Below are 24,411 nucleotides of genomic sequence, written 5' to 3' on the forward strand. Positions count from 1 at the left end.
TTATGAGGTAATTTTATTAGCACCTTTTATTACTTTGCCTAATGATTAAGGTGTGATTTCACCTATTTTATAGATATGGGAACTGAGACGACAAGCGTTTAATGACTTGCCAAGGAGCTTGTGTCCTAGGAATTGCGATCAACTTGTGCCAGCTGACTCATCCACACCTTCTGGGTGTTAGATATGTAACCTAGGTCTGAAAAATATTTTGAGTATCCTTGGTAATGAAAAGCTTCCAATTCCACAAGACAGAAGAATCAGCAAAATGATGGGGAAAACCAACAAAAAAGAAACATTTCTAGCTCATAAATCATTCAGGGAGGTTATCCAGTCTTGGGTATCCTCCCCCTCACCCCACTTCCATTAACGTTTAGTCATTTCCTGCTGGGTCTGAGATGTTTCTTCCAGCCGCCATGCTTTTCCAGTACCAGAAGCGGGTCTAGAATATCTTTCATTTCAGCTGGTCTTTCTCCTTCCTTTTCATGTGCCAGAGATACATGACCTCCAATTAAAGTGGGGGGGGGGCTACTCATATACTTGCCCATCTCACAAAACGTCAGCAGCTTACTGTTTTCCTACCAAATTACGTCTAGCAAAACCTCCGCCTTCCACAATATAAACTATCCAACCATCTGTCTTCTTACTCCATAGTTCCCATCCTACATAACTAAGAGTTGTTTCCCCAAATACCCAAGGCTTTCTGCTTATTTCCTTTCTTCGTATATAAATCACGACCACGTCCCTCCAAAATTCCACACGTGTAAATTGTAGACCTCCACCTCGTGGCTCAACTCAAACAGCCAATTCTTCTCATAAAACTTGTGGAACCCCCGGGCCTGTTATAACCTCTATTGCCAACCTTGTGGCATCTTGTGTCACTGATCTTAATCTACCCTGTAGAGCTTTAGGGTCTGATTTCTCTTGCCACCTTCTGCCCCTTTGCCTGAGTAACACATCCTTGAGGAAAGGGACGCTGTCATCTTCACCATCGCCCTCGCCCACAGTCAGTGCTTTATCGTGCTCAATTTAGTTTAACACAACCTATCACCCCGAAAGGGTCAGGGGCGGACGCCCTTTGCTGTAGTCACACACACGCACACGCACACGCGGATGCTGTCTTCCACTTGGCCACACACGCGCCCCCAAGAGCCCCCGCCCTGGAACTGTCTCGGGACTCCCCGCCGATAGACGCTTCCATTCCAGCCAGCGGAAGAGGCGGCTCATTGCTTTAAAACCGCTCCAACGGATACTTGTTACCTTAGGGCTCCTACAGCCTCCACTGCATGATCAGCCTAAGATCTCCTCCCTTTCAAAGTGAAATTACCCCGGTTCTAGGAACCCCAGCCTGGGTGCGCCGGAGACCGGCTCCACGGATCCCCCCCTCCGGGTCCCACTTGGTAGCGCCCGCTTTGTCAGCGCGCTGCGCTCACCAGGTCTCAGGTCTCGCCAGTTCACTGCAGACAGTGTCCCCGTCGTTGCCGCCGCCGCTGCTCCTGCTGCTCCTCCTGCTCCAGCCTCTCGCTCGGGCTCGCCTGCCCGGGACTTTCCCCAGCGCCTGGGCTGGGCGACCAGGAGCTTGGGAGCCTCCGCTCGGACGGCCCCGAGAGTCGGCACGACTCCCCGCCTCGGCCTCAGCTGTGCTCCGCTCCCCCGGCGCGCGAGGGGCCGCGGCGGCTGTGGCAGCGGCGCCCGGCATGTATCAGAGCCCGCGGCGGCTCTGCTCCGCCCTGCTGCAGAGGGACGCGCCCGGCCTGCGCCGCCGGCCCGGCCCGGGTCTGCGCAGCCAGTCGTCCCCGCCGGCGGTCGCCCCCCGGCCCACGTCTCTCCGGCTCCCGGCAGTGGCCTCAGCGGCCGCGGGCGCGGCGAGATTGTGCTCCCGGACAGGTGAGTGCACGGCGGTTCCGGACGCTGCGGCCACCTGGAGGCCGCGCGGAATGAATGGGAGCCGGGGCGGCGGGCTGCGGGGCAGGCTGGGAAGCGGTCCTCTCTCCCCCTTTCCTCCTTTCCCTTGCCCGGGGCTTGCATCACGTCTGGCGAGAGCGGGAGCAGCGTTCAGGTTCCCGTTTGATCTTTGGATGCCGTGCCTTCGATATTTCTCGCTCTGGTCTACGTTGAAATCCTACCTCCCCCACCCTCCTTCCGATGCCGCAAATGATTTGTGTTGTTTTTACTTCTTATTGCGATTATGGGGATTTTTATGCAAAATAAAATAATTGAAAGTTACGCTTATTTGACCATGTGGCTTGCATGGCCTTAGAGGTTCCATTTTTTTAAAGCCATGTGAACAGTGCATTTTAACACACATTAACTCCTTTTACATTTATTCGGATTTTTTTGGAGACTTTGAACGCTTAACACGGACGTCACTGTGTGTGCCCTGTATACCTGGGTTAAGATTTTGAAAAGGTGATGCCTTCCTTTGCCAAGAGCCAATTTTAATACATCACATACCTTGGACTTGCCCATTTTTTGCCACCGTGGTCCTGTACTTTTAAAGAGAACGTTTTTCTTTCAAACTGGCAATTACTTCATCACACTAAAAAGTGTATTTTGGTTGTGCCCAAGTTAGTTTGTTGCTGTTCAAGATATTTGTGTGACCATCCTCGATTATAAATACATTTTGTTCCGAAAGTTTTGGACTAATTGAAGGACAGATTGAGCTGTAGAAAGAATATGTTCAATGTGGCTTTAATTAATGAAAGTGATAATCCAAAATGTAATTGAAACCAAGATTTTAAACTTATTCAGATTATTGGAGACTCTAAACTCGATTGTTCTTTAGAAAGGGTGGACTTTGACAGTCATTCAGATTTTTTCCCCAGTTCTATAGGAATTTGGCACATTGTGAAATAACTGTTAGAATGGGTACCGTCTTATAACAGTGTTCTTTCTTGCTGGAAATTTTCAAGAGGAACATTATGCTTGGGGTGGGAGAAGTAAAAGAAAACCAGTTGGTCTCCTTTACCAGCTTATATCTTAAATTACCTCAAAGCCCCTCAGAGGCCGAGTTGGTCAGTAGGCGCATCTTGGGAACACAGATGCTTGTGTAATACAGATACAGATAGCTGTGCTCTTAACTGTGGAAAAGATGGTCAGGTCAGAGCATTTGGAATGTTAGGCTTTTGGCACAAAAAGTTCTTTTTTTTTAATGTATTTGTGTTTTTTGTTTTTTTAAGATTTTATTGGGGAATTGGGGGAGGGGAACAGTGTTGGGGAATTGGGGAAGTGGACCAGCCAAGGTGTTGTTCTTCAGTCTTCATTGTAGAGGGCACCATTCTCCATCTGGCTTCCCGGAGGCAGCTGTGGCCTCTAAGCTCAAGGTGCTGTGTTCAATCTTAGTTACAGGTGGGCATAGCCACCATCTCATGCGGGAGTCGAACCAGCAGCCTTGTTGTTAAGAGTGCACGCTCTATCCACTGAGCCATCCCGCTGGCAGCTCAGCTCAGGGTGCCGAGTTCAGTCTTAGTTGTGGGTGGGTATGCCCACCATGGAACAGGCAATCTTCTTGTTACACCAGCTGAGCCATCCTGCCACCTGTTGGCAGCTCAGCGACAGCTCAGCTCAGGCGCAGTGTCACTGGCCCATGTGGGAATTGAACCAGCGGCCCTGTTGCTCAGCTCACACTCTTAAGCCAACTCTTAACCAACTGAGCCACTCGGCCAGCCCAGAAAGAACTTTTTAAAAAGTCCTCTGAAATCCCCTAGTTAGGCTTTTGGCACAGAAAAACTATTTTAAAAGTCCTCTGAAATCCCCTACTTCTACAGATAAAGAAATGAAAGGACTGTGGTCCTTAAACTATTGTAGACAGTTACTACAAAATCTGGGCAATTTTCCTGTTTCGTGCACTTACAGCTTCAGCTACGTGTTAGAACAGTCACTCACTCATTGCTTGATCACACATTCATTCCGGAAGGCCACCAAATGCCTCACAAACTGTAGGTACTTTATTATAGGAGGTGAAACAATGTGAGCCACTGCCCAGTAAGAGAGATGAGATTTGCACAAAGAAATGACTGTTTAATGAGATCAAACACCTTTTATTCTCTTAAGAGTTAAAGGTTTGCAAATGGCACATGGGTAAGGAAGAAAAGGAAGTCCCTTTCAGAGAAGGTGATCTTTTTAGGCTCAAGAAGTGGGTGACATTTGATCTAGGCCTTGAAGCATAGTTAGGATTGAAAGAGATTAAAACGTTTTGGGAAAAAACAGGCGCAAAGTGGGGAAGAAGGCATGAGGCATGAATGCAGCCGGATGAGAGAAGAGGTACCTTGCAAAATGTTTCCCAAAGAGCCTCAGAACCAGCCTTAGGTGCTTTTCAAAACATACAGGTTCGTGGAGCCTACTGCAGACTTGTTAAACAGAATCGTTACTGGCGGGCTCCAGATTGCACATTGCTTAACAAAATATCAACAATAATGAAACTCCAGGTTGTCCTTATATGCCACAAAGTTTAGACATCTGGCAAGAGAAGCCTTCAAGGAGCTTAAAGCTACTCTTCCCTCCAGAGTCTGTTTTGGAGAGGGTGGATTGACCCCATTTAGATAGTTTCTTTCTAACTTATGCTGTTTGCCTATGAGAGGTCACGGGAAAGATGACTGCAGTCCCTTTGAAGTCATCAAATACTAGGTTATTAGAATTTAAAGGGGACCTGGGAGATGATCTCAGCGTTTTGTTACCTTTTCTCACAAAGGGCAACAGCAGCAGTTGCCGCCTTACTCTCCCAGATGAAATGCAGTCAGGAGTCATCTGTGGCATTATAAGTGCTGTCCTCCAGATTTCTCCTTTGATAATGAAGAGTTGGCTGAATTACTGTTCTCCACCGCTGGAATGCATTGCTTTTTTCCTTAGTGCAATTTTTAAAAGCAAACACCAGTTCATTTGAGGAGATGGCTTTATTTAGTATGTCCATTAAATGTGAGTAAGCTGCTGAGGAGACAAGACATGGTAAAGCTTGAAATTATCAAGCTTCTACGGAAGTAAATTGCTTTCCTTGTAAGAGAACTAAGGTATTGTTTTCCTGTAGCATTCAATGGGAAGAGTCTAAATGCAGTGAACTCTTGGGAGCTCTGAGTTAATAGCCATGGCTGCAGAATCACATTCAGCACACCCATACCTGAGCATCTGCAAATCCTGGAACCTTGCCTGCTGTCTTAACACTGGACTTGACCTCAGGAAAATAAGATACATTGATATCAGTTGATCCCCGAGTTTTATTGAACATAGTACTCTTAAATAGCCAAGTATTACACTGTGTCTCATGACTAATTGCGGCAAGAATTGAGGAGAAAGAAATCAGTGAGGCTGGATTTCTTTTTGGGGGAAAAAAACTTCTTTGTATAGGTGAAGGGCAGGTGACGGGCAGGGAGAGAAGACCACACAGTGCCTGGAAGAAGGTGACAGGTATGGGAGCAGTGATGAGCGCTGTCAGAAAAGAGGTGCTTCCTGAGTCATCTGGGACACTTGTTAAAATCCAGATTTAAGTTCCACTCCTCCTTCCAAGGTACTTTTCCTGGTAAGTCTGAGAAAACTGGGAGAAGATTCTGGAAAAGTGTTAAGATCTTTGAGCTTGGGGCCTCAGGCAAGTCACAAGGCCCCTGAGCAACAACATTTACCTGAACACAAGCAGACTCTAAGAAAGGGAAGGAATTGGTGTAGTTATGAAAGTTCAGTGAGAAAAAACTTGAGACCGACGTTGTAATGGAAGGGTATCGGTGTACTTGTACAACTTCCAGAGTGAGTAGGCGGATAAATATAACACCGTGTAGGTTTCTGGGACGTCTACTAAGAGAAGTGAGTGAGGCAATTACTGTTTCTTGGAAGGAGGAGGAAGGAAACTCACAGCATCTGTATTTGAACTTATAAGACCTTGATAACCACTTGAATGTTTTCCTATTTGAATAAACACAAGTTCAAAGATGATTTGCATGTTTAGCTCCACAGTAAATTCACTTGTACTTTCATGAAAAGCAGCTAAGTATTTTGAATTTATTTTTATTTTTAGAATACAGGAAAATCAGCCTTTCCACAAGGAGGAAGCCCTCAAGTAGAAAATCTTAGTTAGCTGTCCTCTTCTCGCTAAGTGGTCTCAGAGCAACACTTGAAACATGCTGATGACCATGAATTCAGCGACAGAGATGTATGTGGGAATGCACAGGGGACGGAGAGCAAGAAAAGTATTACCATCAGATTTTAATGTTTCTGAAAAATATTTTTTTCTCTTTCCACTATCAAAAAAGTGCCTGGGCCCCACTCAGATCTTCTGAATTTCAATTATGTGCGAGTGGGGCCTGAGCCTATGGTGACTCTGATGTACAGCTCGGTGGACAGCCACTCACTGACCACCACACGGGTGGACAGCCAGTGAGGACACTTGTTTTAACTAAATGCTTAGAAGCCTGCTAGAACTTTCTTACTAATGGATTCTCATGTCCCCACACGTTACGGGAATGCTGCTGGATTATGCGGGATTGTTGCAGAAAGGAAAAAATTTAAGCCATTTTTATTCCATCTTCAGTACGAGAAGTCCATGAATATAAGTGTTTAAAAGTTACAGGCACAACATTGTGGTAAAGAATTACTGCTGTGAGATGTCTGGGAAGTCCCTTCGGCTTATTGCATCCTCTGCCTTTTCTTTCCCTGACTCTCTGCACTTCCACTACTTGGGCAAGTCCATTTGCCACTGCAGATATGCTTGTGACTCACAATACAGGGTACGAAGTAACTACTTTGCAGATTCTAATGATACCTCAGATATACTAGTTCACTAGTTCCTTTTTATGTTTTGCTTTCATGGATGTTAACCATCATTGAGGGACTGTTGCATGAAGATGTTCATCTTTGAAATTTTATAGGCCAGATAGATTTGCTGAGATGTGTTCTAGAATTTTTCTTTCATGATTTTTTTTTAAATAAAATTGATAAAAAATTACAAAAGTAACACATGAATAAAATGGTTTCCCTCAGAACTTTAAATGTCTTTGTATGTATTGATTATCTCTAGTCGCTTATAGGATTTTTTTTTTTTAAATTGGGAAATTGCGGGAGGGAAACAGTGTTGGGGAATTGGGGAAGGGGCAGCCAAGTTGTCCTTCCATCTTAGTTGTGGAGGGCGCAGCTAGCTCAGCTCAGCTCCAAGTCCAGTCGCGGTGTTCAATCTTAGTTGCCCGTGGGGGGTGGGTGGAGAGCCCGCCATCCTGCCACCTGTTGGCAGCTCAGCTCAGGCGCACCTCACTGGCCCATGTGGGAATCGAACCAGCGACCCTGTTGCTCAGAGCTTATTCTTAACCAACTGAGCCAGTCAGCTGGCCCAAGACATACCATTCTTTAGCACAGGAAAAGTTTCTGTTACATCTTGAATTTTATCCACTATTATCACCTCTTGTTCTCATGTTCTTCAACTCCCATTAGATAGACTGTTTGCCATTTGGATCTATCCTGTGTCTCTTCTCTCATTTTTTAATGTTTTGATCTCATTATTTTCTGAACATTTCTTTTTGCAGTCATTTAAAATTTGTAGACATTTTCTCTCTCATTGCTTCTTTTTTCATAGAAGCCTATTCTTGTTGTGTGTTCATAATATTCTCCTGTAGTTTTAAAGAGAGCTATGTGATGCCTGTTTCTCCCTCAGGCCTCCTACAGGGGAGAGAAGTTTGCAGGCTCTGGAAGTGGGAAGGTTATGTGGAGGGTGGGCAGCCAGGCTTCTCAGAACGCCCGGGAGGGAGCAGGCTGGAGAGCGCCACCTTTGCCAAAGCAAGCAGGGCTGCTTTCTGTGTCCTGTGTCTGTTCAGCTCTCACTCCGCTTTCAGAAATATCCCTGCGGTGCAGAGTTAGCTCCTAGTCTGGTCTGCGGCTCCTTCAGGTCCGTCATCCCTGGGGGCCCCCACGGCATGCTGCCCACTCTGCCCAGCAGGCGGAAGCCACGCCCGCCAGCTTCTCTGTGTGAGCGGCGTGACTAGCACAGCTGTTCCATATGCCATTCTCGACAGAACTGCCCTGGCAGTTGCCCCTCCGCCTCTCCTGCCCTTTGTCTCTGACTCAGCTGCGAGTTTCTCCAAGCTGCCTTGGGAAGAAGCATGTCTAGTTTACCTTCGGTAGGCCATGGGTCTCCGTCCCACCACTCACCTCTGCCACTGCAGTGTGGAAGCAGCCATAGATAGTAATACATCAGCTTTAGCTGTGGACACTGAAACTCGAACTTCATGAAATTTTCACATCACAAAATATTGTTCTAATATTTTTTTCCAACCATTTAAAAACGAAAGCTCCCAAGCAGCACAAATTACAGACGGTGCAGGCCAGATGTGACTCACAAGCTGTAGTTTATGGACCCCTAATCTAGAGGGAAGAACTCTGAACTATCAGCAAACTATTCCTTTTAGCTCTCATATTTCCTCCATTCATTCCTGTAAAAATGGGCCATTTCCTTGAGCGTCCCAGAAGTGTTCGTCATGGGCGTCATGTAGTGAGTGACACAGACCCGCTGCCTTAGTGGAGAAGCCGTACCCCCCCCCCAACTCCTTTAGAGTTTGCTTCCCGACATTTCACTTCAGAGCATCGTGCTAGAAAAGCCCAGCTTGTGGAAATGACTGGCCAGCCAACTCACAACGGAACAGCAACTAAACATGTTAACCTAAGCTGTTACTGTGGAGGGCTTTCTTTTTCCGTAGTGATATTTTTTTAGATGAATCTGGCATGACTGAAGGTACAGCCAAGCCTGGTCTGCAGAACACGCTGGCATTGTCGCTTCTGTGACGGCTGCCTAGTGAAGAAAGGTCATTTGGATTGTCACGCTGTGTCTAGGTGCTTGTATTTTTAGACACATTAGGTTGACAGTTATGACCTTCACTTGATATCTCTAGCAGTGCCACACGGGTCATTATACTGCTTTGTACACTTTGTGCTGTGCCAGTGGGTGTGCCATAATGGCAGTGACGTCGACAGGAGGTGGAATTCAGCCTCTGTTTATTCCTCTGTGCCCCTGGCAAGGCTCCATCGCCCTTGTCCTGACTCAGTGCTGTCAAAATGCTGAGGTGCGGTCCAAGGGGCAGGTAGCCCACTCCAGCCAGACCCTTCAATAGTTATGCAATCTTGAGAAACCTGTAACCTCTGAACCTCAGGGGCCGTGTCTATAAAACGGCAAATACAATGCTACCTACTTTGCCCATTGTTGGAAAGCGTGATGAAAATACATGAAGTGCTATGGCGAAGCTCTCAGATGCTAATAGTCTTCTTAAGCCCGGAAAGCGAGCTTCACTAAATGTCACAGAATAGCTACCATTTAGCTGACCACTTAGGGTGTGCTAGGCATAGCTAGTTTAACTCAGTCCTCACAGTGAGGTAGGCACACCGATCCCTAGAAGTTGTTCGAAATCCTAGAGAAGAGAGGGATTTGAAACCAGGCAGCCTAACGTGAGTGTTTTAAGACTGTCTGCCTCCAGAGCGGCCACCTGATCTTACTGAGAAATGCTGACGCTTTAGCCGTAAGGCTTTCACCTTCTAACACACTCCATTGCTAAGTCCTCCACGCAGCCAGGCAGTGGTGCTCAGTAACAGACACTGGAAGCCTGGCCACTGACTAAAGGATTGATCCTCACCAGAAAATGGTGTCTCCCTAAATTGGCGCTTAGAATCCAGTCTCTAGGACCCAGGAATTAATGTCCTACAGGTCCACACTCAGACTCAAAAGACAGCACTGGGCTGGGTAAGCAAGGCAGACACAGCCCCTGCCCTCACGGAGCACACAGGGTAATGAGGAAAGGGCAGGGTGACTTATTTAACATAAGGAGGCCAGGTATAAGAACAGGGAGCCACTGGGTTTTGTCCTTACAGCTGTGCACGCAGGGGCGCTATGAGTCTTCATTTACTGATTTCTATAAGTTTTCATTAAATATGCCACATATCCAATATCCAGGCTGTTTTATGTCAGTGGTTATCTTGTGACTATTTTTACTCACTTGTCTTGAAAGAGGCCACATTTACTTAGGAACCTACTCTAAGGAGCCTAATGAAAATTAGCTGCTAAATTTTCGGTCTACACTTGCTGAGATGGTTCAACACATGGCCAGTAGATGGCAGCAGTGGATTGCTCTTTCAATGACATCTTCCTGTGACGTCTGGTCTGTCGTTACAGTTTTTCTGTACTTGACTCGGCAAGGTTTCCTTGGGCCGGAGGTTGATCGGCTCCTCAGTTTCCCAGGTGTGTACCCAGTTTATCTTGGCTTTCGTTGAGTTTTTGGTTTTCAATTCGTGTTTTTGCCAAGCCCACCGTTTCAAGAGGCTAAGCTAAAATACTGGTAATTGTGAGAGAAATTATTCACAGACTGAATGGTTTGGGCAAACTCAAGAATAAGCAATTGCGGGGTAACCAGAGAAACATGTGGAGAGGTGTCTTTCTGCTGTGATTTCTAAGTGCTGTTAGGACTCGTGGAATGGTAGGCCCAGTCAGTTTGGGTTTCAGCTGTTAGGGTTCTCATCCAGCATTTGAATTACCCATGTGAAGGGGCTTCATAAACCCCGATCATTTCCCCCGAGGCTGGGCAGTCCTGAGAGCCTGACTGCGGCCTGCCTATTCCTTTAGAAGTGTACAGTGATTGGTGTGTAAAGAGTGAACATGGACTCTGTACGTTAGTGATTAGCTCACTTCTCTTTTGCTTTGTTATTTAGGAAAGCAAAGTTATGACTAAATGGTTGTAGTTTACATACTGCTACTATATTGCAAGAATCTAAATAATCTGAATTCTCTGGCAAATCTTCAAAAGCTATTGTAAGGGTAAGGAAATTTATTTATTCCTATAAAGTAGCAGTGAGGTATTAATAATAATGCACAGAATGGCAGTATCCAGTTCTAAATGTACATGGAAACATGCTTATAGAATTAGGACATGGCAAGGGATGGGAGTGGTGTTGCTAAATGACTAGCTAGGCATAAGAAATTCAACTAGTTTGATCTGCCTAGTGCCTATATAAATTACATAATGTGAATCACATTGGGAAGGATGGCTGATACTTTTTCCTTGTGAAGTGGCTGGAAAAAACGAATTTTGGGCAAAAACAATACAACATGTGGCCAAATTGAAAATACTCATATCCAAACACACATAAAATTGGGCCCAGAAGCCAGTATAAGTGCCAAATAAAGTTCAACAGGTGTTTTATCAAGATTTTGTATTTTTCAATATCTTAATTACCACATGGATGAATTATTGGTGCCGTCTCACCTCATGAAATTGGCTTTCAGTGTTGAGCTCTTCTAAACCTTTCACAATCTTTTTAAAGCCCTGAATAGCAACCCCTGTTAAGGCATAAAACTTCAGTAGGATGGCTTGAAATATTGGAATCGGGCATGTATTTATGTGTGAAAAGATTTGTAACGTTGATATTCTAAAAGAAAAAAGTGAGTGACATTTTTCAGAATAAGTGAGAAACAATAATTGTTACTAAGTTATTTCTTCATTGTAAAAAGGGCATAAGAAGAATAGTTACCTCCTAGGATTGTGATGAGAATTAATTGAAATTACACTCAAAGCAAGAAGAAATTGTGAATGGTGCATATATAAAGCATTCAGTAGTCATTAGCTATACAGTCACTGGCATCATTCTTAGGATGGGCAGCCTTCTTTTGTTTTCAAATTTAAGTAAACAGCCTTACTACATTGCAGTCCTTAAGTGGTCTAAGCCTTGATACTTTGTTAACAAAATGTAAAAAGTAGTATGTGAAGTCTTTATAGTGTTCACTTTTAGTTATTAATTCCCTGGGAATTAATTCATTGGTCTGCATTCCCTCTGATCCCTCCAGCTCATGGTTGATATCTTAAATTTGCATACATTAAAGTTGATTCACCTTTGGATTTTGGTGAAGGCGTGCAGTCATGTGTCCACCATCCTACCACTGTACAGAGTGGTGCCGTCACCCTGAAAATTCTGCTAGTCAGCCACTGCTCCTTCCCCGATAACCACCGATCTGTACAGCTTTGCCTTTTCCAGAATGTCATATGAACAGAGTCATACATGTGTGATTTAGGGTTTGGCTTCTTACACTTACAAAATGCATCTGAGATTCACCCTGTTGCATGGATGAATACTTCAAATCAATAGCTTCTTTTTATCACTGGATGGATGTACAATAGTTATAGTAGTTTATCCATTTGCATGGTGAAGGGCATCTTGGTTGCTTCCAATTTTGGCAATTTTTAATAACACTGCATATAAATATTTGCGCATATAATTTTATATGAACCTAAGTTTTCAGTTCACATCAGTTAAGTACCTAGGAACATGAGTTCTAGGCTGTATTGGTAAGTCTGTGTTAGATTATTAAAATCTAAACTTGCCAAACTGTCTTGCAGAGTGGCTGTACATGAGAAGCAATAAACAGTTTTTGAAAGATTGGTGTTCTTATTTAAATAGTTTGATAGACTCACCAGAGAAGCCATCACAGCCTGGGCTTTTCTTCGTGGGAAGAACTTAATCAATTTCTTTGTTGCCCTAGTTAGCTGAACTACTGCCACAGAGCTGGGGGGGGGGAGGGGTGGTGAATGTCACAGAGTGGCATTGTTCTTACCTGAAGTTCAGTAACTTCCATGAATAAAAGCTTCTCAGTTTGTTGTGCCCTTGGTCTGTGTCCAGAGTGCTGAAACAGTTGGCTTTGACAGTTCTGTCCAGGTTTATAGTTGCTTTTGGGGAAAGAGAACCTGTCTGCTTGCTTCCTCATGCCATCATGCCAGAAGTCAGCTTCGTCGGGTTTCCCTCTCCTGTATCACCCCAGTTAGCAAAAAAAAAAAAAAACACGGTGTAACAGCTTCCCAAAATATCTCCATCTCCAGCTGCTACTCCATTTTGCCTCCTTGGGGGGCAAAATTTCCTCAAAATACTTAATGTACTCTCTGTCCTAGTTCCTATTCAACCCACAACTCCACCAAACTCAGAAACGCTGTTAAAGTCACCAATTTCCCACCTTGCTAAATCCAGATATGTTCACAGCGTTCATTTTCCTTAACTACCGTCAGTAGCCTTTGACACAGGAGGTAGCTACCTCAAGGATGAAACACTGTCTTTACTTTGTTTCCAGGAAGATCAGACTCTTGTTTTTTCTCCTACTGCTCTGGCCATGTCACCTTTGCACACTTTTACCTCCTTCCCCCCAATCTGTCCCCAAGCTCAATCCTCTGACCTGTGTTCTCTCCAGATTCACTTTAGTCTCATCTGTCCACTAACATTTCCCAAATGTTTGTTTCCAGCTTGTACCTCTCTCCTGAACATCAGTCATATCTCACTGCCAAACTCCTGTTTTCTGCAAACCCACCAAATCTTGCTAATGGGCACTGGCAACTTCATCCTTCAAGTTGCTCGGCCAGCAACCTTGGAGGCCTTTTGACTCCTCCTCTCATAGATCACGTCCAAGTTCATCCACAAACAAAACTTGTTGGCTCCAATTTTAGATTGATTTAGAGTCCAACCACTTGGCTACCACTAGTCCAAGCTACCACCCACTGTCTTGTCATCTAATGGACTTCCTATGTCTGCCCTTATTTCCCAACAGTAGAGTGTATTTTTAATCCATCAGCCAGTGAGATTTTTTATGTAAATCAGATTCTCATACCTGCCTAGCGTTCTCCAGTGCCTTCGAGTCCTTAGACGCTGCTCCCCCGTCCTCACTGACCTCCTCTTCTAGTCATGCTGCAAGTCCCCTTGCTGTTCATCAGTCTCGCCAGGCTCGTTCCTTTCTCAGGGCTTTTACATTTGCTGTTCCTCTGCCCACAATGTCCTTCCATGGGGTCTCCATGAGACGTACTGACTTCCTTACCACCTTCAGGTCTTGGCTCGAATCCCATCTTTCAGTGAGGCCTCATTGAACAGCCTGTATAAATTAGCAACTCCCTACTCACTAGCAGTCCCCCTTTGCCCGTTCTCCTTTATTTTTCTCCATGGCACTTTTACCATATGACACACTGTCTGTCTACGTACCATCTTGTCTCTCCCCACTGTAACATGAGGACAGAGATTTCAGTCTGCTTGCTCACTGATATATTCCCAGTGGGCTAGAGTAGTGTCTGGTGTCTAGTGTGTGTTTCTGTGTTTGAGAGTCAGGTAGTCATCATCATATGGTGACTGCCTGTGATGGACCACGGAAGTGCTGTAGTCAGGAGTCAGAGCTCCGGATCTTAGCTCCTATTTCTTTGAAATCTTTTTCTTGTTACTCTCACCTATGCTGATTGTTTTAGCCCTTATATTACATTAGCCAATTCCACACAGCAAGCCCTCAGTTTTTCTCTCCTTAGTTCCAGTGTATTAATCTTTCCCCAAATACTTAACTTCCTGATGGAAAAGATCAGCATGTATTTTATTCGTATGAAGTGCCCTTCCCACAACTCAGAGGATAGGCAAATAAGAATGTAAAATTAACATACTAAAGACAGGTTATCCCTGAGGACTGTGAGATTAGGTTAGATTAAGATTAGACTTTTGCCAATGACCATCACCCTAGAGGGTAAACGTACGGATGTGAATAACCTGTAGTGAGGACAGAGCCTGGCACATGAGGCCCTCAGTTGTTCAAGAGGGTAGACTGGTGCAAACCTCTTTCAGGACCATCTGTGTCTCTGTCCTATATTCGTGCTCTCTTTGCAACAGGGTGCTTCATTAATCAGCTTCCCGAGTACTCTGGTATTAGAAGGTGTGTTCTAGATCGCTTTGTTATAAATAACCTGGTTTTCAGGTTTGCATCAGTCCATCACAGGGACCATCTCTGGGTTTCCTGTAAGATCTAAGGAGCAGAGACAGGACTAGTAAACACCCCCTAACAATTCCCCTCTAGTCTCTTATTCAAATTTAGCCTAATGACATCTTTCTTGGGTAAATGAATCTTCATGAAACAAGGGCAAAAGGTGTATGCCAGTAAAACTATTTTTACGGCAATTTTCAGTGCATTCTCTACCTGAATGCTATTATCACACTGACAGAAATTGTCCATTCTGGGTCTCAAATATGAGAGGACTAAGTCATTCTGAATGATACGTGCAAGTTTTCTTCATAGAAATGTCTCTGATGCAAATAATAGATTTTGAAGTTTCCATTGCTTCTAACCTAAATGCATATTCCAAATAAGACATTATGATCACTAAACAAGCCCTCAGTTTAAAGCTATGTAAGCAGGTCTAGAGAGTAGTGGCACAGCGAAAGAGTGATAGAGCCATGCTGCTGTATGTCCTTCATTTTTTTGCTGCAAAGCTTTGTCTTTTGAGGTTAGATTTAATTTTTGAAAACCACCAAAAGTCTTTCAGAGACCAACTCACAAATAAGGTGGATGATCAGATTTTATAATCTGCTGTTGGTCCAAAATGAGCTGGCTTCGACAAAAATGTTTCCTTGCGTGTTGTAGCTAATAGCCTCGAAATATATTTCCAAATCTGAACCCAAGAAAGCCCAACAGGGAATGATAGAATGAGAACGTCCAATTTGCTTCATGTAACAACCACACAACAGTCTCAGAATAACAATACTAATACCACTACTAATCATGACTAATGAAAACAGCTTAAAAATTTTTAATTGAATATGTGTCTTCTCATTCTGGCCTCTGCAGCATGACCCCCCCCCCTTTCTTATTGGTTGTTCTAAATCTCCATGTTTATTGTTGGATCACATAGCCATTATACTGAGGGTGCCAAAAAAATGTATACAAGTGGACACTTTGGTCAACATTGCTCAAGCAGTAGTTCTCCATAATCACAAGTGTCTGGACACTGATGGTAACCACTTTGAGCACCTCTTGTAATTGCAGGAGTCAAACGTGACTTGTATTCATCTTTTGTTATCGATATATACTATCACAATTTTAATAGTTTTCCTTCTTAAAATGTGTATACATTTTTTGGGGGCGCCCTCTGTATATTGTACTCTCTCTTTTATCCTCATTTAGACTTGGGTTTTTAAGTAGCTGTATGTTGAAAGCCCTTATATCAATGTCTCTCTGGTCATTTTGGTCTGAAGGGGTGGCAAAATTTTCCTGAAAAGGCCTGGATAGTAACACTTAGATTTTGAGGGCCAAAAATGACCCTGACACGTGTGTGTGTGTGTGTGTGTGTGTGTGTGTGTGTGTGTGTGTACCCTTTAAAACATTCTTAGCTCAAGGACTGTACAAAAATACCTCTGGCTGCCGTAGTGGTTTCCTGCTCCAGTAGTTTCCTCAGGAAGGGATCATGAAGTTAATATTCCAGTCTGATGGATATAAAATCCTTGGCTCACATGTAGATGAGCCACATATATAAAGTCTGACATATAGATTTAAAATATGTAACTTCATTTTCTTCTGGCAGAAAACATTGTAGTTGAAGTCTGCTGATGCTCTGATTTTATTTTCCTTATAATTACTTGTTGGTTTTTGCCTAGATGCCCAAGGGTTCTTTTCTTTTTTCTTTACAGTCCAGTTGATGTTGGTCATTCTGGGTTGATATTCTCAGGTATGTAGTGTTTCTTCAATATGTAGTTTTAGGTATTGTTTTGTTTTTAAAGTTTGTTGTTTTTTTTTGAGTAACAAAAGCAAAGCTTTATATATTGATGTTTGAAAATTTCCATGTTTTTTTACCTTATATTTTTTCTTTTAAACTATTTTTCGAGCTTTATTGAGCTAGAATTAAAAAGTTAACAAGAGTGTATATATTTAAGGCATACCACGTTTTGATAAACATAAACATTAAGTGATCACCTCAATCCCCCTAATTAACATGTCACCCCACATGGTGTGTGTGTGTGTGTGTGTGTGTTTTGAGATCACTTAAAAAAAACGTGCTCAAGATTTCGACTATACAATTATTAACTATAGTCACCATGTTGTATATTAGATCTCCACAACTAAATTCATCCTGCGTGATTGAAACTTTTTCACTTAATTTCCAGGCACTGGTTTTCCCACTACAAGAACTGTTATCCATATGGTAGATCTTCTTTGCTTAAAATGAGCACATATTTGCCACTCTCTCAAATGCTTTATCTCCTCATTTCTGAGTTTTCTAATTCTTAGGACATTCTATACCATTTTCTTAATGACTTTCAGCTCATTTTACAGTAGGATGCAGTTTTGATTTGCTTTCTGGGAATGTCTTTCTGGTATGCTTTCATTGTTTGAACAGATGTTATTCTGTTCTACATTCTCTTTATCTGAAGGTTTTTCTAAGTTTGCAGAAGGAAGTGTGATTCAGGGTAGTTTCTCTGGCTTCACATAACTCTTCAGACCTTGGACTCCTTTTGGACACTGTTACCCTCTTTTTCAGTCATTTTCATATCGTACTTGTTTTTTTATCACAGTAACCACCCCAAAGCTCAGCTTGGCAAAGATATGACGTCATCAAAAGGATGCAGAGTAATCCTGTTGAAATTGAGCAACATCAAGCTAGTAGTGTGTAGAGCCTGACAGATATCAAATGTTGCTGTTTCAAATTTAAAATATCCCACGGTGCCCCCGTGTGTCTGCTGTGGTGCCCTGTGACATTCGGTCTACAGTTTCGGTGATGCTGTTACTACTGGAGACCACACTTGAGAAACCAGTAGGACCTTTAACTGCTTTTTTAAAAAACTAGAAGTACAGAAGAGAGATTTTCAAAGTTGTAGTGCCAGCCAAGAAGAAAGTTTCTTCCTTGGGACAGGCAAGCAGACTGATAAAAAGGAATATATTCAAATCAAAGTTTGGAAACAGGTGTGTATGCGCATCTGTGCATGTGCACGTGTGTGAGGAGTGTCCTGCTTGCTGTGCATGCACACTTAGATGTACGCTAGGAAAACTGGGATGTTTCTTTGCCTTCATCTAGTTTTCTTACTAGGGGGAAAAAAACTACTTTGAGTTGATGGAAAGGAACAAGAGAGAGCATGCTTGCATGCTTATTGACCTTGATGTTTGAAAGACATTTGGTGATGTTTGATTTTGTTTTTGTGACCTGCCATAGTGAATTTAATTGATTGCTAGTTTCAGATAGAGTCAGTCACCCTGCCACACACTGTATTTTATACTAAAAACTTTGTGTCTTTCAAGAGAAGGCAAGCATACAGGTATAGAGAAATCCATATTCCTCCAACCAAGATTCATCACACACAGGATCTTGGAGATTGTCCCCAGTGAAACTTGCCCCTAATTTATACCATAATGAAAACATGATTGACCTCTAAAAGAGCAATCAACTGCTCACAAGTGAAGTGACAGATACAACTTCCCTCATGCTAATTAGCTGAAGATTGTACTCTGTTCTCATGTAATCTATTAGGATAGAAAGCGAAGCACTAAAAATGCGAAGACTGTGTGCTTCCTGCACCTCCTCACCTCTCCCCTTCCAGGATCCCAGGAAATGCGGGCAACTGTTTCTTACCCCCTTCTTGCCCCAGCTCCTTTCCTGATTTTTAAAAACTCTGGCAATTGCTATTAGATTATCAACTAGATTGCTCAGTGAGGTTCACAGAGCTCTACAGAAAGCCAGAGCCCTGATTTACAGCTAACATCTAAGAGAAATGGGATATGGGTTTAATCCCACCATTTCTTTTCACAACAGAGGGACCTAGACAGATGACATTAGAGCAGCAGCCTGCTTGTAACCTAATCTCTTCTCCAGGATTAACATGGACTTTTACATCTGGCTCTTTATAAATTGGTCTTCTTATTAAGATATATAGAAAAAAGTATGTGGATTTTGTTTAGCCATGCTTTTCTAAGTATGGGTTTTATAATAAATTATAAAGGCAAACGCTCGGTTAGAATGGGCCATAAAGAGCAAGGTATTTTTCCCTTAAAAGAATTACCTTTTAATCAGAGACCAATTTTAATAGTTCACTTACCTGTCCTAGTAGAAAGCTAGAACCTGGAAACTCCTTTAGTCCACCTCTGTGGAAATGGCTTTTTTTATGAACATGCAACATTGTCCTAAATTGAGCTCTTGGCTTCTATGGACAGTAAACACTCTATCTTCTAGTTCATCTGGGTGAAATGGAAGAAAGACAGCGAAAGGAGCCGAGTGTGTAACTGTGCTTTGTTTTCCTTTCCTATAGCGTGTTCCATGGGAAACAGTACGAGCAGACTCTATAGTGCTCTTGCCAAGACACTGAACAACAGCGCTGCCTCCCAGCACCCAGAGTATTTGGTGTCACCTGACCCAGAACATCTGGAGCCCATTGATCCTAAAGAGCTTCTGGAGGAATGCAGGACAGTCTTGCACACTCGACCTCCCCGGTTCCAGAGGGATTTTGTGGATCTGAGGACAGATTGCCCCAGCAGCCACCCACCTATGAGGATCATGCAGTGGAACATCCTCGCCCAAGGTATGCCTGATGCTTCAGTGCCTGAGCAGTTAGGTTTGTGCTTCTGCACTTGCCCGGTGCACTGATGCTTCCTACGTGGAGGGAAGAAGTGTGGGCAGATGGAGGTATAGGAGTTGGGGTAACTAGGGCGGCACGAGCTCCCACAAGGGAAGATGAAGAAACAGGAGTCATCCGATTTCCCCCAATCCAGCAACTCAAGATTTATTTACTCCTTACCTTCCATGTTTGTAGGCCATCCAAGTAGAGTGAAAGTCTACTTCCCAGCACATCAAAAATTAAAGGACCGTCTTTTATCAGCCTCCAAACTTTCTGTTGTCTCCAGTTTTCAGTCCACAGTGCTAAGATAGCGTTTGCAAGGGAGAAACTGAATCTACTGAATGGGTAACAATGTAGAGCTTTCTGCAGGGAACGGGAGCTGTGTGGGGGTGGGGGTGAGCCTGGGGAGTCATGGCCGGATTCTCATCCGTACGCATCTATTTAACTTGAAACCAGAGATGTTGCTTCAGTTCTCCGTTCATTAAGATATTACTTTGTCATGGTAGAGAGGAATCCTTTCCTGGATTTGAATTAAAAAGACGTGCCAGTCAGCTTTCCACAGTATTGCCTCTCATGTAGCAGTCGAACTTTTAAGAAAAAGGGCAGCTTTTTAACCCCCCTAGAAAAGAAGGGCATACACTCTGACTTTACAATCTTGGATTCATTTATTTTTTTCCAAGTGTTCATCCATAAGTAGGAAAAGCTGCCCATTCCTTCTCAATGGTGTATCGGTTCATATGGCTTATAATCAGGGTTGAAATCAGTATATAGCGTTGAATATATTTATTTCATCTGACAGAGTTTAGATCCCTGGTATTGCAAAGAATACTGTTTAAGGCTAAAACTCAAGACCTTATGTCCATGAAATAGCTGAACATGAAAGAAAATCAGTCGCTTGCTTCATCTAGTGGTAAGAGGCTGTTGGGTTACTGCAGGAGAGGCAGAGAAGAATCACCCAGAGCTTCAGAAGCAGAGGAAGCGTTCGGAGGGTCTTGATTGGTATCAAATGCAAGGAGACTCGCAGACACTTAGAAGTCGTGGTTCTGTAGTAGCTGACAAGTGAATGGCTTTTTTTATTTCAGCTCTTGGAGAAGGCAAAGACAACTTTGCACAATGCCCTGTTGAAACACTCAAGTGGGAAGAAAGGAAATATCTCATCCTAGAAGAAATCCTAGCCTACCAGCCCGACATATTGTGCCTCCAAGAGGTGGACCACTATTTTGACACCTTCCAACCACTCCTCAGTAGACTGGGCTATCACGGCACGTTTTTCCCCAAACCTTGGTCACCTTGTCTAGATGTTGAACATAACAATGGACCCGATGGCTGTGCCTTGTTTTTTCTCCAGAACCGATTCAAGCTAGTCCGCAGTGCCAATATTAGGCTGACAGCCATGACACTGAAAACCAATCAAGTGGCCATTGCACAGACCCTGGAATGCAAGGAGTCTGGTCGACGGTTCTGCATCACTGTCACCCACTTAAAAGCACGTACTGGCTGGGAGCAATTTCGATCAGCTCAAGGCTCTGACCTTCTCCAGAACCTGCAGAACATCACCCAGGGAACCAAGATTCCTCTTATTGTTTGTGGGGACTTCAATGCAGAGCCAACAGAGGAGGTCTACAAATGCTTTGCCTCCTCCAGCCTCAACCTGGACAGCGCCTACAAGCTGCTGAGTGCGGACGGGCAGTCGGAACCCCCGTACACCACCTGGAAGATCCGGACCTCAGGGGAGTGCCGGCACACGCTGGACTACATCTGGTATTCTAAACACGCTCTGAGTGTGAAGTCAGCTCTTGATTTGCTCACTGAAGAACAGATTGGACCCAACCGGCTACCATCTTTGAATTATCCTTCAGACCACCTGTCTCTAGTATGTGACTTCAGCTTTAATGAGGAACCTGATGGACTTTTATAAATGCTTATCCGTGTCTTTTTAATTACAAGAGTCTTAACCAGGGATGTTTTAGGAAACTGAAATAGGATAAGTTGCCTGAGAAAGGATTCCCAGTTTCTGTCACTTCACTTCCATGTTTCCAGCATGCCCATGGGAAGGAATCCCCTTAAATTCACAAACCTTTTCCATTAAAACCAACAGCAAAAAAGGTGTTTGCACTCCAGTTTTGGCTTGTATTCTTTCCCTTACTTAGCATTACATATTGATCATTTAAGGGCATTAAATTAGGCTTGCTCTTTTGGTTTGATGATGCTATATAAAAATAGACTTGAGTCCTCCATAATTAACAATGTAAGTATGGAGGAGCAATTTCTCTAGACAGCATTTCAAGTTATTTATTTGTGAGTTTTCTAAATGTCAACAAGATATGCATGGCAATATTTATTTTTTTATATCTTCGGGTAAAATTTAAAAATTATAGTATTATGAACATTTGAAAACCATGCAAACGTAAGTTATAGAGTAATTTATAGTAATTTTCTTAAAGCTTAAAAATGTTTTCATTTGGCAGTCTAACAAAATGGTAGTGTACTATTTAGTAGTCAACTATTTAGCCTAGAGGGGTTTTAAGTGGAAATATCAGGTCTTCCTGGTATGTTCTTTATAAATAATTCTTGCTGTACCTCCATGTTCCCAATTATTGTGTTTCCAGAAGCGATTCCATGGCCTGTCAGTCTTCATTAATCACTGTTGATACATTTCTAGTATTCCATTGGAATGTTGTTGGTATACATTTGAGATCACTCAGTGTATTATTGATACTGGAATGTGCTTTTCACAATAGGTTATTTAGAAGCTGTTTTGTGGCAATGGCCAAGCAAGTCAGTGGAACCTTCTTTTCAGAGATGGAAAACTAGAAAACCTATTCACGAGGCTCACAATGAAATTTCCTAAGACAGCCAGATCACTGGTTCAAAGCATCCAGAAAGAACGTAAAAAGTTAGAAAGATAACCTGGAATTCACTTCCATCAGAAAAAAAGTGGTAAAGATAACAGGTGAAGCCCCTTCCAAATAACCTATTGATAATAAACTGATAAATATTTTAATCCATGAGTTGTATATATTTAAGGTTAATAAATGGTCTTTTAAAACTAGACTTTTAATGTATTGTCTTTTTAGTCCAAAAAAGAATCTGGGATAGATTTGATCTTTCAATACTGTTAATGTGGTGCCCACACTATCCATTTACAGAGAGACCTTCATTTTTAAAGTGGACAAAGATGGACCTACAGCTGCACATTTAAGGCATCTATGCTATGCTTACATGGTATCCCTCGGCGCCAAAGTTAGTTACCCAAAATGGTTCACCCAAATAATTCTGCATTGGAACCACTTTTGAAACAAATGAGGTTTTCAGTACATTGTATACATATACATATCATCTCAGGGCTACCTGAAAGGTATGGCAAGCAGAAAGAATATCTGTACCATTTGGTTCAAATCTTAGCATGACTAATGGTAATAATGTGTTGAGAAACAATACTGATTTAGAATACTTGTAAGTACATGCATAAATATTGTTTACCTACCCCGAAGTACACCAATCTGAAAAGAGATCATCACAACAGCCTTCAGTAGGCATAGCTGGATGAGAATGAAATGTTTGGATTTCAAATATTGTTCACCAATACAGTCACACACCACTTAATGATAGGGACGTGTTCTGAGAAATGCATCATTAGGGGATTTCATCATGCAACATCATAAGAGTACTTACAGAGTCGAGATGACATAGCCTACTCACACCTAGGCTCTACGGTATACATATAACCTATTCTCTGTAGAGGAGGAAAAGTAGTTTTTCCTCTATCCTTTTAGGTTCTTGGTTGAGACATCTCTGTAATAAGAGACAGATTAACAGGAGAAAAACAAAAGTTTAATAACATGTATACCTCCTGTATACATGGGAGAGACACCCAGGAAAAGTTAACTTGCCCAAATGGCTGAGGCCACCACCTTAAATACCATCTTCAGTTGAAGACAAAAGATGTTAGGGGTAGGGGAAGTCAGTCACGGGAGGCTACCAGGAAGAGTACAGTAAATAAGGGTAAGGTTGTTATGGACGGTAAGGAGGAATGGGTTGATGGTAATGGCATTTACTGAGCTAAAAGCTAAGGAACAGATTTTAGATGGAAGAGGGTTCAACTGGGCATTAAGGAGGAAGTAGCCAGTAGGCAATTAGATAAACCCATCTAAGACTTAAAGTCTAGAACAATATATTTGGTAGTAAAAACCATATGCATTGGGTGAGATTATCTAACAGTGTTGTTGAGGTGAAATCATAATAGCAAACATTTAATACAGTGCTTGCTATATGCCAGGCATTGGTCCTAAATCCTTAACATATTTAAATTAACTCATTTAATTCTTACAACTACTCTGTGAGGAAAAGAGCTCCATAGACAGAATCTTGCTAAGTACTAACATTAAATGGAAAAGCAGAGTTGGTCAGGCAGGAGGTAAACCAGGAGGGCTGCTATGGAAAACCAAAGGAGAATTTTAAGGCTGAGACACAAGATCATATGGGGAAAAAATAGAGCATCTGTTTTACTATTGGGTTATTGGAGACCTCGGTGAGAACTGTTTCTAAGCCAGAATTCATACTGCAAGCTACTAAAGAAAAAGAACGACGGGCTATTAACTGTTGGAACAAGGAAACCAAGTAGGTATGAAAGGGGAGGAGATGGTGATACAAGAAGGAGCCACACCTGCCTCCTCCTGGAGACAAGTGGTAAGGATGGACGCTAGAATAAGTAGATGGTCTTATAGCAAGGGTTCCAGAAATGGAGGGAGTTTACAGCTCATGACCTCCATTTTCTCTGTAAAAGGTATACTGCTCATTTGGTAAGCAGGGTGGAGACGGCTGGAATTGTTGTTGGAAGGCGACCTAAGGAATAAGTGGACAAGCTGCTGACCATTGTTCACGAGCCTGGTGAGGCTGGGAAGTAGTGGCATCAAGCCATTGTCATGTGATTCTCTTCTCCAATATGCTGGACACAAAAAGGAAATAAAATTTATAGTTTAGAAGGGTTGAGATTAAAAGCCACACTGCTGATGTCAATCACCAGAAACACTGCCATCAACATATACTGTCAACATGTATGCTTCCAAATCTAGACTACAG

General features: G+C 43.0%; 1 protein-coding gene across 9 annotated transcripts; it reads left to right on the forward strand.

The window, feature by feature from the left end:
• The first annotated feature begins 1,444 nt into the window (after positions 1–1,444).
• NOCT (nocturnin) lies at positions 1,445–22,703 on the forward strand. 9 transcript variants are annotated; one of them, XM_019664060.1, is made up of 5 exons: positions 1,797–1,884; positions 16,417–16,454; positions 17,299–17,686; positions 19,024–19,293; positions 20,412–22,703. In XM_019664060.1, the coding sequence occupies exons 4-5, from the start codon at positions 19,032–19,034 to the stop codon at positions 21,245–21,247; spliced, it is 1,098 nt and encodes a 365-aa protein (XP_019519605.1). In that variant the 5' UTR covers positions 1,797–1,884; positions 16,417–16,454; positions 17,299–17,686; positions 19,024–19,031; the 3' UTR covers positions 21,248–22,703. The 9 variants fall into 9 exon arrangements, with proteins under 9 accessions (XP_019519603.1, XP_019519605.1, XP_019519609.1 ...); XM_019664061.1 differs by lacking the exon at positions 1,797–1,884 and adding an exon at positions 10,127–10,192; XM_019664064.1 differs by lacking the exon at positions 16,417–16,454.
• The last annotated feature ends 1,708 nt before the right edge of the window (positions 22,704–24,411 follow it).

Source organism: Hipposideros armiger, unplaced genomic scaffold (genome assembly GCF_001890085.2).
Source record: "Hipposideros armiger isolate ML-2016 unplaced genomic scaffold, ASM189008v1 scaffold_415, whole genome shotgun sequence".
NCBI lineage: Eukaryota > Metazoa > Chordata > Mammalia > Chiroptera > Hipposideridae > Hipposideros > Hipposideros armiger.